Here is a 19,249-nt window from a genome sequence, read left to right as displayed (position 1 = left end):
GCACCAGCACCTATAGGATTTGCTCCTTCCCAGCATCTTCGGTGATTCAGCAGACGCCCGCCCCCCCCCCCCCCCCCCCCCCCCCCAGCTGGCGCAGAGCATCACCTGTTCCTCAGACCTCCTGGGAGTTGAACTAAAACACTGATGGGAAGTCAAACCTGGAGTTCATCATCTAATCCGGGATTCCTTCCCCTAACTTAACCACTGGTACCCCTATCAGCATTGGGTGAGTGCGCCATGCCCGGAGAAGGGGTTTCCCTCTACCTGGGGTCTGTTTCCTATGCTGAGGAAGCAAGCGGGGGAAACCAGGGTGACGGGACCATCAGATAGCTCCCCAAACACCCCCTTTCCTGCGCACATCACCGGAGTTTCACCAAACTCCGGAGAAGAGTGGAGGAGAGTCGGTGGGCTTTGATGGGGACTAGGATATCCTGCTTTTTTCTATGAACTCAACCAGACCTTGGGGCTGGAGGGTGAGAAGGGGCTCCTTTCCTTGCAGAATGAGGCTGAAAAAGAGGGGGGACTTCAGGGAGAGCAAGCCTCGAGGCCCAGCGCCTTCTAAGCCCCATTCCTCAGGGCCCAGCTGCACGGACCTGTCCTGGGTGCAGCTTGCCTAGGACCCAGGCGCCTAAATCGCCGGAGCAGCCAGCGGCCCTCAGCCTCACCTCCCACACCTGACCCGCCGGCCCGGCCCGTTAGCGCCTCGGGTTCAGCTGCACCAGCCCGGGCTGCAGAGGCGCAGGCGCCGCCCTCCGGGCCGGAGATTCTCGGCATCCGCTCCGGGCTTCCGGGGGGCGGAGGGAAGCGGGTAGTGGAAGGGGAGGGGGTTCCGCATTTCTATTGTTGGCCGGAGGAGCGGCCCAAGTCCAGTCCGAAGGGTGTCCAGGCCTGGGAGGCCACTCCCGCGCGCCCCCGCGCCCGCAGCCCCGGAAGTCGGACTGCAGCGCCCGCAGCCCCGCGTCGGTCGGTCGGCCGGGCGGCTCGGGTCGGGGAGGCGTCATGGAGGCCGAGGAGCTCCAGGAAGAGCTGACCTGCCCCATCTGCCTGGACTTCTTCAACGACCCGGTGTCCATCGAGTGCGGCCACAACTTCTGCCGCCGCTGCCTGCGCCGCGGCTGGACGCCGGCGGACGGGCTGTTCCTGTGCCCCGAGTGCCGGCAGCCGTCGGCGCCCGGCGCCCTGCGGCCCAACTGGGCGCTGGCGCGGCTCACGGAGAAGACGCGGCGGCGGCGCCAGGGCCCCGTGCCGCCCGGGCTGTGCGGCCGCCACTGGGAGCCGCTGCGCCTCTTCTGCGAGGACGACCAGCGGCCCGTGTGCCTGGTGTGCCGCGAGTCCCAGGAGCACCAGGACCACGCCATGGCGCCCGTGGACGAGGCCTTCGAGAGCTACCGGGTGAGCCCGCCGCGGGCGCCGGCTGGCCCTGTGTTTGCCGCTCCCTCCGCGGCCCTGGAAGACCCGGGGTGGCTGCCAGGCCCCATTGGAGGCAGGAAAACCCCTCTGAGGCTCAAAGAAGTGGTGCTACGCGGAGCTCAGAGCTGAAGCTGAAACGGGGGTAGGGGGTGGAGGGGTGAGAGGGGGCGTGCCGGCACCCCGGATTTCCCGGGAACTGGCTAGATTCCCCTGGGGAGCTGCTAGTTTCAGGCTTACACACCGAGTGGGCGTGTGCATACCAGTGCTGTCCAATAGGAACGTAAGGCAAACCTCGTGGATACGTTTTATAGTGGTCAAAGAGCAGGTGATGCTCATTAAAAAAAAAAAAGATACATTTTTATTGATCTCAGAGAGGAAGGGAGAGGGATAGATAGAAACATCAATGAGAATCATTGATTGGCTGCCTCCTACACGCCCCCTACTTGGTGTAACTCTAGTGGTCTCCAACCCACAACCCTGGCCTGTGCCCTTGGTCGGAATCGAACCTGGGACCCTACAGTCCGCAGGCCTTAAAGTCCGCAGGCCGATGTGCTATGCATGGAGCCAAATGAGCTAGGGCACGTTCATTTTTAGTAATGTATTTTATTTACCTAATTATCCAGAATACTGTTTAACATTGTTCTTAGGAAATATCAGTGAGATAGCTACTTTTTCATAGTAGACATTTAAAATCTGTGTACTTCATTTACAGCACATATTAATCCCAACTGTCCCCATTTCGGGTGCTCACTGCCTAATGGCTGTTGTATTGGACAGTGCAGGTCTGTCCTGTGGGTGTCATAGACAAGTATTTGGGAAAAGCCTGGTTTGGAGTAATAAGGCTAGGATTTGTTACTAGCTTCTTTAATCAGTTGGGAAATCACTTCATATTTGAACTGTATATTATTTGTCCTGTTTCACAGGTTAGTTAAGAAGCTTCTGTTGAATAAATCAGTTTATCCACTCTGCTCCAGCCACACTGGCCTTCTTGCTTTTGTTTTCAAGGCTGTTCTCTTTCTCTACCCACACCTTCTGTCCTTTAGATCTTACTTGCTTTTAGCTTGAAGATCTTCCTTGATCATCTTTTCCAGAGTAGCTCTACCCCCTTCCATTACTGATGGTGTAACTCCAGTGGTCTCCAACAGAATTGGTATCTAGTAAGTACTGGTTGAATGCACTCACTTAATGACACAAGTGAAATGATTTTGTAAACTATAAAATGTACAGTTTTATCAGCTGACTACAAACAGGAAACAGATGTAAAGCTGGACAATGAAGTGTATAGTAATTCATTCAGCAACATTTATTGATGCTTACTGCATGCCAGGCATTGTTCTAGAATCTGGACATAAATGAGAAAGACATAGGCCTTGTCTTATAAGCATGTACACCAACAATTTTAGTGTCTGAGAGTTACCCAAGTTTGTACCAAGTACCCAGAAAGTCTGAGGTCAGAGTGATCAGTGATGAGTGAGGAACGGCATTACAAAAGCATTACACCTGAGTTCAGCCTTGAAAGGTAAGTATAGCAAGAGAGGGGAGAGGATATTCAGGCCAAGGGAACAGAGTGGCAGTGTGGGACAGCGTGTGATAGGTCAGAGGACGGAGGTTGCTTAGAACTTCTGGAGTACGGAACGTGGCGGGAGGATGGTGGGAGTAGTTGAGGGTGAAGAAAGGAAGGATGTTCATAGCTTTCTCTCTGAGGCAATGGGCAGTGAGGACTTAAAGGCAGGGAATGACCATCAGTTTTTTGTTTTAGGAAGATCACTTTGATATCTATGTGGTTAGAGAAGACCAATTAGACTGTTGTTGCACCATTTCAAGCAGGAGGCAGTAAGGGCCTGAATTAGTGCAGGGCAGGGGCGATGGATTCATTTTGAATGCTGGAGTTGAACGACGTGGTGACTAATTGGACTAGGTGGGTAAGGGAGAGAGAGAGAGAGAGGAGTATAGGATGCCAGTTTCTAGTGCTCATTTTGGGACATGTTAAGTGGAGGCAACTGTGACAGTAAGTCCAAGGAAGAGGGACAGGAGGCAGGGGGCATCAGAGGCTCAAAACACTATTTTAGAATTGTCAGCCTACTCATAGGAGAAGTAAGCAGGTGAGATTTCCCTAGGACAGTGTTTCCCAAACTTTTGACATATGTGTACCCCTTCTATAATTTTCATAACGCTGAGTACCCCTCGTACTCATGAGAACGTAGAATTAGGCGCAGCTAAGCACGGTGCAGTGCATATCCCCACCAAACTCTTCCCGTACCCCTGGGCGTACGTGTACCACACTTTGGGAAACACTGCCCTAGGGGAACCACATGGATGGTAAGAAAAAGGGGGCATAAAGAGAAGCTTGGGAAATACCAGTGCTTAGTAGCCAGCAAAAGAGATCGAAAGGACCCATCAGAGAAATGGAAGGGAAAATACATTTGTGGGTGAGGGCTGAGGCAAATAAAGTGGCTGGTTATGAAAGGAGAACAGGGCCCTTAAATCTTAAATCAACTGCCTCCTGCACGCCCCCTACTGGGGATGGAGCCTGTAACCCAGGCATGTGTCCTAACTGAATTGAACTGTGACCTCCTAGTTCATGGGTTGACACTCAATCACTGAGCCACACCAGCCAGGATCAAAAGGTCTTTTAGATAAACACAAGTTGGTTTTGAAAAGTCATTAGTGGTGGAGCAGAAAAAGAGGACAGAGAAAGAGAAATAGCTTCATAAACTTGAGGAAGCAGATTGTTTGCACAGAAAGGCTTTAAGTAATGATCTTATTCTCATGCCATTCTGATTCTCAAAGCTAATCCCTTCATTACTATTAATTCATCTAACAAATACTTCTTTTTTTTTTTTTTTTTTTTTTTTTTAAATATATTTTATTGATTTTGTACAGAGAGGAAGGGAGAGAGATAGAGAGCTAGAAACATCGATGAAAGAGAGTCATCGATCAGCTGCCTCTTGCACATCCCCCACTGGGGATATGCCCGCAACCAAGGTACATGCCCTTGACCGGAATCGAACCCGGGTCCCCTCAGTCCCCAAGCCGACGCTCTATCCATTGAGCCAAACCGGTTTCGGCTAACAAATACTTCTTAAACACTGTTTTGTGTCAGACACTATACTATAGCATCAGACATAGCACTGGGAATAGAATGGTGAATAAGACAGGTAAAGACTGTTCTTATGAAGTGCATTGGGCTGTGGGTAGGAGGTAGACAATAGACAAATAAATGAAATAATCACGGATTATGATACGCTGTGAAAGAAATAATGTACCATGCCAGAGAAGTAGCTTTCTCTCAGTTGACATTCAGTTAAGACTTGGTTGAGGAGTAGGATCCAGCCATCTGAGGAACAGTGGGAAGAACATTCCAGGTAGTGGCCAGCAAATGCAAAGACCCTGAGGCTGGAAAGAGCCTGACACTGAAAGAAGGTCCAGGTGCCAGGAGCATCATGAGTGAGGGGGAAAGTAGCATAAGATGACGTGGGTTAAACAGGCCGTAATAAGGTGTTTGAATTTTTCTGGTGGTGAGGAAAGCCAGTAAAGAATCTTAAGCAGGATAATGACATGCTCGGATTGGCTTTTAGAAAGATTTTTTCAGCTACTTTGTGAATATCAGATGAGAGAAGGACAAGATTGGAAGTAGGAAACCACTCATGGGGTTATTATACACGTCCAGACAAGAGATGATGGTGACTGAACTAGAGAGTGGCAGTGGGGACAGTAAGGGGGCTGGTTTGATGTTTATTTTGGAGGTACATTTACCTGCTTGATTACAGTGACAAATGCACAGGACCTAAGAGCTGGGATGGTATTTAAGAGATCATCTAATCCATTTGTCATCAGCTGTGACCCAGGAAATGTGTGAGGCTCAGATACATAATTAGTTTGTGAAGGTCTAGATTGAAAATCCTATCTGATTTGAAATTAAATTTTACTTGAACAACATGATCACAAGCAGCAAATATCTTCATTCTGCAAGTTGTATGTACTTTTATTATACCTATGATTTTATATGCACAAATTTTTCTGATGCTAAATCAAGAGAAATGGTTTTTAAAAACCAACTAGCCAGCTTTGAAATGTTTGGTGCTGCCCTCCTGCCACCTCCTGGCAGTTTCAGTTACTGCAGGGAAGGAGTTTTCTGATCTCCCCAAAGGGCTTCCAAGTTTACTCCGGGACCATTTATATCCCAACTGTGGCAAGATTCAGAAAGACTTACGAGTCTTGGGTAATAGAACCAACTATGCAGGATAATTCATGCATACTAGAATTGTTAAAAGCTTTAAAAATGGAAAAATTCTATTTAAAAGATTAATTTGTTTTCATTATCAAAGTGAAAACTTAAAATCTTGGTCATATACATATCAGCTATTTATCTCATTACAAGCCTCATATATACATTGAACTTGACAGTGATCACAAAGTAGCAGTTACATAACTGAATAAAATACAATAATAAGATTATTTGAGATAATCACTTACCTTACAGAGTAGCAGGATTATATACCTATTTAAGTGAGCAACTAGGAGTAATAAGTCAATTTTGTAATGCTACAAATAAAACATTATATTAGAAAATTATACAAGTGATATTGTGATATAAAACAGAACTATATAAATTCCTTTATAACCTAATTTTATTCCCCCCACACACATTTACTGTACAATTTTCAAGCATACATCAAATTTGGAAGAATCTGTGTATATAAAAGGCTAAGTGACCAGCCAACTGGCTGACCGGCCAGTAGGTATGATGTGCACTAACCACCACAGGGCAGGTGCTCAACACAGGAGCTGCCCAGTGACAGCAACTTTGCAGAGTGCCCTCTTGCACTCTGGGACCCCTCGAGGGATGTCAGATGGGATCCCTGCCAGAGGGACCCGCTCACTCCGCAGACGCCCGTCAAGCCATGGTGCCACCCTGGGTGTGGCCAGCTGGGGAGGGACCATAGGAAGTTGGCTGTAATGCATGTCCGGCCCATCTTGCCCTGTCACACTCCACCAGCCACCTTCTAATTAATTTCCTTTCAATGTGCATGAATCCGTGCACTGGGCCTGTAGTTTTATAATAATACGAGTATACCCACATCTAGGTTCTGCCATTAACATTTTATTCTATTTGTTAATCACCTATCTGTTCATTTGTCTGTATCTTCTTTGTATCCATCAATAATTATTTCCTTTTGAAGCATTTTAAAGTTAATTGCAGGCAGTACTTCCTCCTATACTTTAGTATGCTCAGTATTAACCCGAGTTAACATTTATGTTAGTTTTTGAGGTAAAATTTAAAATAATGAAATAGAGATATTGATTATTTTGGTAGTGTTTTGTTGCATAGATTATTAGAAGTAGTATTATGTACATTTAAAATTTTATGAAATCTTGCCACTGCCCTTCTAAAAGATGCAACTTTATACTTTCCTGCTTATGACGGTGCCAGAAGCTTTTTCTATCTTGCCAGTGCTAGGTACTTATTAATTGTCTAACAGTGGTCAGTTTTTGCCAATTTAATAGGCAAACTCTATATAGTTTTGTAGCGATTTAAGACCAGAATATTTCTTATTCTGAAGATGGCCTGTTTAGGTTAGGGGACTTTTTTTTTTTTAATTAAATTATTATCTGTGTACATATTTTAACATTGCCCCCCTCCCAGTTAGGTTACTTTTTAAAGCTCTTGAACAAGGAAGTTGCTTGGAAAGATGATTTCTGTCTAACATGTGTTTCTGCTGGCAGGAAAAACTTCTCATGACTCAGTGTAGTCTAACGGCCAAGATGAAGAAAGCCATGCACTTACAGGACATGGAAGTGAAGAATGCTGCAGCGTGGAAGGTAGGCAACAGCAGCCGTGGTTGGACATCTCTTGCCTCTGAGGCCCTTGCAGTCTGTGTCTGCTTATGTAGTTTTGCTGGGATGAGCTTTTAGGAGGCCATCAGTTGTCAGGCCCCTTGCAGATAAGGTGTTAGAACAGGAAGTATGTATCTGTCCCTAATGATCTCTGAGTTCCATATACTTCATCCCCATTCTACGTTAAGGTAGTGCCCCTTTCTTTCCCACTTTTTCCTAAGGTTGGAATTGGTTTGGGTCCATGGCATTGTAGAAAGTAAATGGACTGTGCTTTCAGGGTTGGGAGGCATGGTGTGTGTGTGCACAAGCACATATCTAAATGTTTACCAAAACGGAAGAGTAGGTGTTCTGAGAGCTAAACTAACTAGATGTGAAAGTGCATTTTAGTTTAAAAAGTACATAACAAAGCATTGATAGCTATAGTAGAGACCCAGATGTTACAAAGAATCAATGAACACTATGAAGGCTACTATAAAGGTAGCAAGTAAGTTTTTGCTTGTAAGTTTGCTCCTAAACAGAGGAGCGGTTTAGGAGTAAGTTTGCTCCTAAACAGAGGAGCAGTTTTTGGAAATTTGTGGGGCGGGGTAGGCAGGAGCTTTTCTGGAGGAGGTGATTAAATGGAAGGACCATGGGCTCCTGGGGCATCCTGTGCAAGGAGTTTAGGAGTAAGGACTGGGCAGAAACGAGGACTGAGCAAATCTCATGTGGCTCTAGGACAAGATGAAGAACCAGAAATTGAGATTCAGCGCAGAATTTACGAAGCTGCATGACTTCCTGGCCGAAGAAGAGCAACTGTTTCTTCAGAAGTTGAGCAAAGAAGAAGAAGAGACCAAGAAGAAGCGGACTGAGAACACATTACGGCTCCATCAGATAATCACTTCCCTGAAGAAGCTCATCTTAGAGGTGGAGGAGAAGAGCCAGAGCTCCATTCTGGAGTTGCTTCAGGTGAGACTGGCAGGGGAGGGGTTCGTTAACATCACCAACTAAACTCTCTTGCCTTCAGAGCTGAATGTCTTTCTTAGTGAGTGAGTTTAATAGAAGAAACGTTTTCTCTCTGTTGATGATTGTATTACTACTGTCGTAATACAATCAAATAATCAAAGATTTACTATTTAAAGGAACTTAATTCAGTACACTGTAGGTATCATTCACCTGGCCCAATAATTTATCTAGGATCTGAAGCACATCTAAGACTTTTCTATTTGTCTTATTTATATGTTTGTACAGGGTGGGCAAAAGACTCTGACTGTAAACCTACTTTTGCCCCACCCTGTACAAACAGGGTATGTGTCCACCTCAGGTAACTGGGAGGCTGAGCCACTGGGCCCCATAGGACACCTAGCACACAAAGCCACTCAATCAACTCAGGGAAGCAGCCAAAATGCAGAGACAAAGAAACAGGTCACAAGTGAAAGAAATGGAGGATACTGGATATAGAATTCAAAACCTTTGTTTTGAATTTGATATGAGGGGTGACAGTTTTCCATAGTATCAGTACACAAAAACATATTAGTCATTTTACTATTAACAAACTTTGGATTGTTTCCAGTGTTTACTGAAACAAAAAGCAGTTAAGAACATCTTGTTTTGGTGCACTATGTGTACATTTTCTGTCAGTTATGTATATGTATCAATGAGAGCAATCTCTGATCACAGTAGTTGTACCAATTTACACCATTGCTGCAATGTGTGTAAGATCCAGTTGCTCTATATCCTTACCAATACTTAGAATGACCAGTTCTTTAATTTTAGCCATCCAAAATGATGTATGGTGTTATCTCATGCCCTCAATCAGCACCTCTTCCCTCTTTCTGAAAGGTACATGGCGGTTAATGACTAAAGAGGTTGAGTACTTTTCAAATGGTAATTAATCATTTCCATACATTCCCTTTTTTAAAAAACAAACAAAACAAAACAGCTTTCTTGAGATATAATTCCTCCATTTTAAGTGTACAATTGAGCAATATAATTTTATCAAGTTGTTAAACCCTTACAACAATCCAGCTTTAGAGCATTTCCATAAGATCCGTTTTTGTTTACAGTTAATTTCTGTTCTTACCCCCAGACTCCCACAACCTACTTTCTGATTCTGTAGATTTTACTTTTTTGAATATATCACACAATTATATTATGTCATCTTTGTGTATGTATTCTTTCATCTAATATAATGTTTTTGAGTTTTATTTATGTTGTAGCATATATTAGCATTGCATTTGAATTCCTTTTTAAATTCCTGAGTAGTATTTCATTGTAGAATACAGCACATTTTGTTTATCTTTTCAGAAATTGATGGGCATTTGAGTTGTTTCCATCTTTTGGCTGTTATGAATAATGCTGCTATGAACATTTGTCTGGCACTCTGTGTGTGAATATATGTTTTCAAAACAGTAGGAGCAGATTTGCTAGTCATTTTGTATATTTAACTTTTTAAGAAGCTGCTAAACTGTTTTCCAAAGTGGCTGAACCATTTTACATTCTTACCACATCCTAGCCAACATTTGTTATTGTCTCTGATTGAAAGAGAACAGATGGAGAAGTTGGCAAAAAGCACGAGAGAGTTAATGTCATAGTGCTAAAAGAGAAAGAATAAAGTTTCAAGAAAGAGATTGATTGACATTGTCAAATGGTACAGAGGGGTCACAGGAGGAAAAAACCTACATTGTGTCAGTTCATTGGCTTTGGCAGCAGGAGATCATCTGTGACAAACAAAAGCAGCTGACAGAGAAATACTGCTCATAAAGTTGAGAGCCAGCTCTCAAGAAGGATGTACAAACTTACATCTTTCTTCCTTCTCTTCTCTTTACAGAATCCAAAAGACCTTTTGACCAGGTATGAACTCCTTCTTTCTTATGGGGATCTGCATGCAACGGTAAAGATACAGCTTGAGTAGAAGGGGAACAAGGCCGGGCTGCATAGGTCAATCTGGTCACACCTGGAGGGGCCCGCGGAGAGGGGTGCTGTTCACTTTACAAGGAGGACTAGCAGAGAAATTGTCTAAGCTTTGGAGTTGGAGCCTTCATAGGAGTTGGGGGTCTTAACCCAACTAGTTGTCTCCTAAGTTAGAAGAGCAGCCTTCTGTACTTTTTTTTAGGAGTGAGAACCAAGATGTAAACTACTCCCTTGAAGTCCTGGAGGTGAAGACTATGTGCCATATACCATTGATGAAGGAAATGCTGAAGCGATTTGAAGGTGAGCAGAATTTCTAGGAGTTGGAGCTCCCTATAAGTCTTTAAAATAAGAGAATAAACAGAGAGAAGTCTGGAAAGGAAGGAGGAAATAGGATATGAAGCCAACAGGAGAGTCGGGGGGAAAAATGGTAATTACTTAGGAATGAATGGATATATGCTTCATTCAGAAAACATTTATTTAGCCCTAGCCAGTTTGGCTCAGTGGATAGAGCATCGGCCTGCAGACCAAAGGGTCCTGGGTTTGATTCCTGTCAAGGGCACGTACCTTGGTTGCAGGCTCCTTCCCAGTCCAGGCCCTGGTCAAGGCTCATGAAGAAGGCAACCAATCAATGTATTTCTCTCACATCAATGCTTCTCTCTCTCTCTCCCTTTCTCTTTTTCTCTCCCTAAAAACAATGGAAAAATATCCTGGGGCGAGGATTAACAACAATAGAAAACAAAATAAAGAAACATTTAGCACATGCTATGTATTGTTATAAGGCACTAGTGATAAAAAAAAAAAAAAGACCTTTTCTAAGAATTCATAAGCAAATTGGAGGCAGACACATATCACAGTAATATTTTGGACTCCGGGTTTATCAGTGGTATAAAATATTATAGAAGTACATGGCGGGTGAAGTAGGGAAGTTTTCACAGCAGAGGTGACAATTTTGGCATTTGAGGGATGAGTAGGAGATTGCCATGTGGAAAAAGGGAGTGTACTCTTCAAGCAGAGGCAGCAACATGAACTAAAGATGTGGAAAATGGAGGGTATCCTGTGTGACTAAACCATAAAGATGAATTGTAGGGAAAGGCAGGGACTGAGGCTGAGAAGAGGAGTGTAGGAAAGGCCAAAGATAAACTTATGGGATCTCTAGGGAAGTATGGAAGCATGTACATGTTGTAAAAGCCATATAGGCAATTCTCGTGCACATCCCTGGTTAAGAACCATGCTGTGGATATCCCCATCTGGCTAAAATGAAGTAACAGGAACTCTGCCTGAAACTGTTTTTGTTAATTAAAACAAAACAAAACAAAACAAACAAACAAAAAAACAGTACTAGAAACAACAATTTTCAAAACACCAAGCATTAGGCAATGATCGCTTATAAAGTGAAACAGATGAGGAGATTGAGAGAGTTTTCAGTCTATCATAGGGAGGTTTAACCGAGATAATGCTAGGTAGACTTGTCTGAGTTGAGCAATGGAACTGAGAGTCTAGCGAGAACAAAAAAAAGTGAGAGTTTGCAGAGTACTGGAGAGGAGATGGCTCCACAGGGAAAGAACCCTGGTGTTTTCAGCAGAGTACTGATCAGAACAAGCTTGTGAAGAACTACCTGAGGTTAAGGAAGAAAGTTTCCAAAATGATTATAAGGAACAGTTCCTGATGCACATACAGGGCTAGGAACAATACCTGTTTCTACCAGCCAGACTAGAACACTCTTAATTCATGGTTACTGAATAGAGTTTTCAGGAAAGTTTTGCCTCATTAGTGGGGAATCATTTACCCTATACTGAGCAGTGCTTTGGACCCACCTAAAACATGAATGAAGACTCCAAATGATCAAATTATTCCTGAGTAACTGCATGCCAGGACAAGCTCAAAAGATTGATTGGGATTTTTAAAAATGAGTGCATGTTCACAATGTAAATGCACAATGTTTGACATCCAATCAAGGATTACCAGGCATGCAAAGAAGTAGGGAAACATGACTCATAATGAGAATAATTAATAGAAGTCAACCCAGGGTTGACCAGGTTATTAGAATAAACATAAGACATTAATACAGTGATTATAAATGTTCTGTAAATAGGCATATAGAGACATGGAAGATCAAACTTGGGCCTCATCCCAAATGGGTGGAAGGAGACTTAGGATAATAAGTTCCTTTCTGAGTTATCTGTGGGGGCCCTGTGGAGATGCCCAGTGAACAACTGGAACCGGTGAAGAGAAGCCTTGTTAACGATGACATTCATAGGTACCTGTACAGAGGACCAGCCAGCCAACAGTCTTGGTCTACTTCTGACTCAATAAGTCAGGATTTGTTAACATTTCTCCAAACTTTATGCTGGTTGTGAAGTCTTATGGCCATGATCTAACGAGCTCCCCATTTTCTAGGACTTAGTCTTTTGCAGCAGAAGGGAAATGAGGATTTCAGGTTGCTAGTGGCCCACCTGAGGCATAGTTGAGAGGCAATGAGGAGTCGCATGCCCGACAGTACACGTTGGGAGGAGAAAGATGGAGCTGAAGCTGGAATGATGGGCATTTCTGGAGGAAGGCTGGTGGTGAGCTCTCGAGTTATTTACCTTAGCTCTCTTTTCCTCTGCAGTGGCTGTAAGTGCGGCTGAAGACACAGGCCATCCCCAACTTGTCTTCTCCCAGGAAGGGAAGTATGTGAAAAATGGAGCACCCGCCAATTCTAGGCCATTACTTTCTTCAGCATGGAACTACTTCACTGGATGGAGGAATTCCCAGCAGAGCACACACTTTGTAGAGAGATTTCAACACTTACCGTGTGTTTTGGGGAAAAATGTTTTCACTTCAGGGAAACATTACTGGGAAGTGGAGAACCGAGATACCCGGGAGATTGCTGTGGGGGTGTGTCAGGAGGACATCATGGGGATTGTTGATAACGCAGAAATGTCTCCTCACTTGGGCATCTGGGCTATTTGTTGGAGTCCTGCTGGCTATTGGCCCCTCACAGGCTCCCCTGTAAATCCCGCCAAGCTAGAGTCAGCTCTTCACCGGGTGGGCATTTTCCTAGATTATGGGGCTGGGGATATCTCGTTCTACAATGCTGCGGATGGAATGCACCTACACACTTTCTCTTGTTCTTTTGTCTCATGTCTCCGGCCGTTTTTCTGGTTGAGCCCGTTAGCATCTTTAGTCATCCCACCAGTGACTGGAGGGAAGTGATGATGGCTGTTCTTCCCCACCTCAAGAATCCCTGTCTATGTCTCAGGGACACCATTTCTTGGCCCTCCTCTTTAACTTCATAGTGATCCTCATAGCACATCAGTACTGTCCACTCAGAACTCCAGTTTTGTGTTCTGTTTGTCTCCCTGTGTGTCCTGTGCATAGACAGATATGGCACATCCTATTGCCTTTCTAGCCACTGGCCCCACTTCTCAGCTTCTCCTCTGGCACTTTCTAATGGAACCGCTTGGTGTCCGCCCTCTGTGGCTTCAGGAGAAGCAGTCCCATGGGAGGTAATTCTGGCCAATGAGACAGGTTGGCAAGTTTTCCAGGGTGGGGGAACTTCCTGGGGAATATTTTTGTAGCCTCTAAAAAGAGGTATTTGGAAAGCCACAGCTCTTTTCTATATTAGCATCTGTCTTGGAACTGAGGAGAGTACAGTAACAGTGGAAAGGAAGAAAAAACATGGTCTTTGCTGGCATCAAACTGTTGGAATTTCCCTAATCCCAAACTACTTGTTATCTGAGATTATTGCTCCCTTTTTGTATGAGGCGATTTTAGTTGCATTTCAGTTACTTGTAGACTGAAGTGTCCCAACTGGTGCTATAGGCACATAGTGTGGACATCCCACGTTGAGGCTTATCTCATTTTTTCCTGAAACTTGAAAAATGTATGGAATCCACATTCACTTCAATTGCATAATTACTCTTTCCAGTAACTACTGATATCCTTCACTTTTCTGGATCAGAAAACTGACTCTGCCCATGTTACTGCTCTCTTCACCTGACCAGGTCTCAGCCGTCAAGTGTTCATTATTGTGTTAGTTATCATAGATTGTATATACAAGTTTATTGACATAGTGAAAGTGTTGAAAAACATTTAAGTATTTATACTGTGCTAGCCTCTTCACATAATGATTTCATATGACTCTCTAACAGCTTGGTGAGATGGAGATTAAAATCCTATTTTTACAAGTGAGAAAACAAACCTTTAGAGTAATTCACTCATTATTGCTTAGCTGGCAAATGGGAGTGTTGGGATTCAATTTAGATCTGTTTGAGATGAAAGTCACATTATTTTTTTCCTACTCTGCATTTATTTGTAAGTATTTAGAGAATGCAGATTATGGGTCAGCATAAATTTGTTTCTTATTTTCTTACATTTTATCTTATATATGTGTTTTTCGCTTTACCTTTATACTCTCAATTGTAAGCACTCAAGTGTATTGTGGAAGTTACTGGATAGTTATTTTAAAAATAATGATTGTTGCTCTCATTATAAAAGTCGTGCACTTCTTGTAGAAAATTTGGAATGTACAAAGTGTAAAGAAAATTAAAGCCATCAGTGGTCCACGATTACTAACATGTTGATGTGTTTTCTCCCAGATTTTCAATATTTTCTGGAGTGATTTAACAAGGCTTCTTTCAAAACTTCTAGCACCCTCCCTAACCCTTCCCCTGCCTGTGTCCCAGCCCATTCTGGCTTATCTTCCTATTCTGCCAGGCCAGTGTGATTTCATCTAATGATTTCTGCTCAGTTCTCCTTCACTCTCCAAGTTACTGGAGGCTGTGAGTTGAATGTGTCCTCCAAAAAGATATGTTGAAGTCCTACCTGTGAGCATGACCTTATTGGAAATTAAATTGAGGACATTAGGGTGGGACTAACCCAACGTGACTGGTATTCTTATAATTAGAGGGAAATTTGTAAACACACACACACACACACACACGAAATGCCATGTGAAGGCTTGGAATATGGCCATAGGAGAGATGGGAATTACGCTATCACAAGCCAAGGAAAGCCTGGGGCTGCTAGAAGCTGGGAAAGGAAGGAGGAATCCTCCCCTAGAAGCTGCCAACACCTGTGGACTCCTGGCCTCCAGCACTGAGACCATAGATTCCTGTGGGGTAAGCCAGCCAGTGTGTGGTGCTTTTTAATGGCAGCCCCAGGAAAGGAACAGGTTCCATCAGGACTTCTAGCACCTGCCTTGTTCATTTCCAGTCCTTGGGAAACTTGTCAGTACCTTTGCTCCTCTCCTTGTTCTGGGCTGTTGAACTAGGTTGATTGGCTCTGCTCCAAAGTCTCAATTGACTTAAAGGGGGCTCTTTGAGCTACTTGGTAAACAAACTTCAATTTTTCATCCCTTGACTTCCTTTTATATATCTGGTGGCAGTGATTCCAAGCTTTTTCTTCTTTTCTCAAGCTTTCATATCACTGTAGCGGGGATAAAACTTTACTTTTACCTATCTTAGGTTTTCAGATGTAATAGCTTTCAATTTTACTTGGAGTTTTCTTTGAGACTTTACTATGTTAAATGTATTAACTGCCTCATTAGGAGGGGCATTTATTATGTGGCCTTGAGAAAGCTTATTTCACCACAGACACTTTAGCTTTGGGAGCAGAAATTAACACTTCCCCCAAAACAGTTGGACAATGACTTTTTTTTTTTTTTTTAATCCTCACTGGAGGATATTCTTTTCCATTGAGAGAGTGAAAGGGAGGGAGATGGAGGGGGGAGAGAGAAACATCAGTGTGAGAAAGATACATGGACTAGTTCTGGTTGCCTCCCCAATGGGGAACCCTCAACTGGGGAGGGGAGAGTAAACTCTCACTTGAGGTACATGCCCTTGATAGGGAATCTAAGCCTTCAGTCTGTAAGTTGATGCTCTGACCACTGAGCAATTTGGCCAGGGCTGACAATGACCATCCTACACTTTCTCCACTTGATCTTGACCATCTCAGATTTCAACCTAGGCTTGTGCTGCACAGCCCCCGAAGTTGGTGATACATGCTTTGTTTCTGTAAACTATTCATGCTGTGTGATCCTGAATAGGGCTCTGTTAAAGTGTCCCGTCCCGTCCCCCCCCCCCCCACCCCCCCCCCACCCCCGGAGACTGGGCTTTTGCTATGGAAAACACTCTGGGCACATTTTTCAATGATTTCTAGTCCTCTTCTCACCCGCGCCCCCCCCCCCCCCCCCCCACGCCAGAGCCATGAGGGGGATCTTTTTCACCTTTTCTCTGAGAATTTGGTGGGATTCCTGGAGGTAAAACTAATGATATATGTGCCCCCTTTCCAAAACTGCAACCAAGTTTCTCACTCAAGCCAGTGTACTCAACCTTTGTCAAATCTGCCAATTAAGCTTATGGCTCTGGTGGGGTTTTGCTTCAGGTAAGTGAATCTGAGCTTCAACTCTGGATCTGTCTACCCAGATTTTGGGGTGGCAATTTGCCAGGCAGCCTCAGTTCTCTGCTGGGTCCGAGAAAAGCCATTGCTTTACAGCGCGCTCGCGCGCTCTCTCTCTCTCTCTCTCTCTCTCTCTCTCTCTCTCTCTCTCTCTCTCTTTCTCTCTCTCTCTCTCTCCTCTCTTTAAGGATATGAGTTATAACTTCCAAACTTTTTACATATTGGATCTGAAACTCGAAGTCCTCTATCATAATATTAAAAAATGTTTCTTGTAGACCTCTATAATGGTTAATTTTGACTGGGCTAATGGATATCCAGATGGTTGTAAAACATTATTTCTAGGTGTGTCTGTGTGGGTGTTTCCAGAACAAATGAACATGTGAATCAATAGACTAATTAAAGAAGATTGCTCTCACCAATGTGGGTAAATATCATCTAGTCATCTGAGAGCCTGAATAGAACAAAAAGGGAGAGGGAAGACAAATTCGTTCTCTGCCTCTGCTGGGACATCCATCTACTCCTGCCATTGGACATTGGTGCTCCTGGTTCTTAACCTTCAGATGTGGACTGACATGTACCCCATTGGTCTCTTGATTCTTTGGCCTTTGGATCCCACTGGAACTCACACCATTAGTCCCCATGATTCTCAGGACTTTGGACTCTAACTGAATTATACCACCATCTTTACTGGTTCTCTAGCTTGCAGACAGAGGACTGTGGAATGTAGTCTTCATGATCATGTGAGTCAATGGCCAATAATTCATCCTATTGCTTTTGTTCCCCTGATCAATACAATCTCATATAGTTGGGTCTTACTTTAAAAAAAAAATCCAGTCTGTAAATTTTTAACTATTCTTAAATCATTCACCTTTAAATTTATTGTATAGTGTATTAACATATACTATCTTGGGGTGGGGGCAGCTGGGGAGTGGTCAATGGGGGAAAATGAGTTTTATGTAATAGTACTTTAAACAATAAAGAATTTTTAAATAAAAAAATTGTATGGTATGGATTTAAAAAAAATATGAGCTATCTTTCTAGCAAAGGCAAGTGAATCTTTGATTGTATATCATTGCACTTAATGGCACAACTAGTGTAGGATTCTGTGAGCTGCCCTTGGACACTCCTAAAAAAAATATTATTACTAAAAATATATACCATCTTGCTAGCTGTTCTCTATTAATTTCATTTCTTCTATGTTTCTTTTTCCTTTTTCTGCTTTCTCTAATTTTGCTGAGCATTTTTGAAAAATCATTTTATCTCCTTATATACTTACTAAACTTCTTTTCGTCATTGCCATAGGGTTTACAATTCAAACTATGAATCTACCTTCAAATAATGCCACTTCATGTAAGGTGAAAGACTGTAACAATATGACCTTGATTCCCAGTACTTGTTTGATTGTTACACATTTCACTTCTTCATATGCAATAAATATCAACAAATGGTTGCTATTACTACTTTAAACACTTACTAGCTTTAAACATCTTCTGGTATGTTGAAAGTATGAGGGGGGTGAAATGACAATGTGGGAAAAAAGACAATGAAGAAACCCAGGTAACTGAGGACTTATAAGATCTTTGGAAAGATATTTCATAGAATACCCATGCTGATGAATTAGAATCTATAGACTAGATCCATAGGCATCCAAGAGAAACTCACAGGAAAGATTGAGAAAATCACTGCTCCTCTGGAGTCTGGATGCTTAGTACAGCCTTTTTTCTTATTGACTTGGTTGCTAAGAATGTAGGAGATAGGTAATTCTGAAGTGAAAAAGATTTTCAGAGTTAAAGGGATTAGGGTCCTCTAAATAAAATTGAAAGCACACTTATCTGCTCTTCCTCACAGTTTTGTCATCATTATTATATGGTGTAGACCTACAGAATGTTTCTTGACAGATCATCCTGGCTTTGTTTTTTCATTTAGCATGACACACACACTTGCAGGTCTTGCATCTTCATCCATTGTAAAAATCTCTGTCTTAATTGAACTGTCTAATTTATTTATACTTAATGATATAATTGGTATAGTTGAGTTAAAATCTACCAACTTTTTAAACTTTTTGCAAGATTGGTTCAATGTCTGCCAATTAACATGATACGCAACATAAACAAAATGAAAGATAAAAATCACATGATCATATCAATAGCTGCATAAAAGTCATTTGACAAAATCCAGCAGTTATTTATGATAAAAACTCAGCAAAGTGGGAGTAGAGAGAACATACCTCAATGTAATAAAGGCTATATATGACAGACCCCATAGCTGACATCATATTCAACCAGGGTAAACTAAAACCGTTTGTTTCCCTTAAGATAAGGAACAAGACAAGAATATCAATTTCACCAACCTTATTCAACATAGTCCTGGAAGTTCTAGTCATAGCAACCAAGCAAAAAGAAAAGCATCTATTGATACATTGGAAAGAAGTAAAACTGTCATTATTTGCAGATGACATGATATTGTTTATAGAAAACCCTAAAGTTTCCACCAAAACACTACTAGAACTGACAAATGAATTCAGTAATTTAACAAGATGCAAACTAAATATTCAGAAATCAGTTGCTTTTAAAAAATATATATATTTTATTGATTTTTTACAGAGAGGAAGGGATAGGGATAGAGAGTTAGAAACATTGATGAGAGAGAATCATCAATCAGCTGCCTCTTGCACAACCCCTACTTGGGGATGTGCCCACAACCAAGGTACATGCCCTTGACTGGAATTGAA

The 19,249-nt window shown here is 42.9% G+C and overlaps 2 protein-coding genes and 1 long non-coding RNA gene across 5 annotated transcripts in view; 1 reads left to right on the top strand and 2 right to left on the bottom strand.

Annotated features, from left to right (window-relative positions):
• TRIM4 (tripartite motif containing 4) overlaps window positions 1-15,776 on the top strand; it is a 30,681-nt gene extending 14,905 nt beyond the window's left edge. Inside the window, exons 3-8 of one of the 3 annotated variants that reach the window (XM_036410012.2) lie at window positions 954-1,392; window positions 7,138-7,233; window positions 7,963-8,193; window positions 10,055-10,077; window positions 10,340-10,437; window positions 12,728-15,776. In XM_036410012.2, the coding sequence (XP_036265905.1) occupies window positions 1,000-1,392; window positions 7,138-7,233; window positions 7,963-8,193; window positions 10,055-10,077; window positions 10,340-10,437; window positions 12,728-13,332 (1,446 nt within the window). In that variant the 5' untranslated portion in view covers window positions 954-999 and the 3' untranslated portion in view covers window positions 13,333-15,776. Of the gene's footprint in view, window positions 1-824; window positions 1,393-7,137; window positions 7,234-7,962; window positions 8,194-10,054; window positions 10,078-10,339; window positions 10,438-12,727 lie in introns of those variants that run through there. The other 2 variants (XM_036410013.2, XM_036410014.2) reach the window with 2 other exon arrangements.
• LOC123651011 (cytochrome P450 3A12-like) overlaps window positions 12,707-19,249 on the bottom strand; it is a 43,072-nt gene continuing 36,529 nt past the window's right edge. Inside the window, exon 14 of the mRNA XM_036410008.2 lies at window positions 12,707-12,737. Coding sequence (XP_036265901.1) covers window positions 12,719-12,737 — 19 coding nt within the window. The 3' untranslated portion in view covers window positions 12,707-12,718. The remainder of the gene's footprint in view (window positions 12,738-19,249) is intronic.
• On the bottom strand, window positions 16,217-17,468 carry LOC123651204. The gene is made up of 2 exons (XR_006739752.1): window positions 16,317-17,468; window positions 16,217-16,285 (listed from the first exon to the last, which is right to left on the bottom strand). It is a non-coding gene; the product is annotated as an uncharacterized LOC123651204 (long non-coding RNA).

The sequence above is a fragment of the Pipistrellus kuhlii genome, unplaced genomic scaffold (assembly GCF_014108245.1).
Source record: "Pipistrellus kuhlii isolate mPipKuh1 unplaced genomic scaffold, mPipKuh1.p scaffold_m20_p_4, whole genome shotgun sequence".
Taxonomy (NCBI): Eukaryota; Metazoa; Chordata; class Mammalia; order Chiroptera; family Vespertilionidae; genus Pipistrellus; species Pipistrellus kuhlii.
Note: the sequence above shows the minus strand (reverse complement) of the source record. Positions and strands in the feature narration are given on the sequence as shown.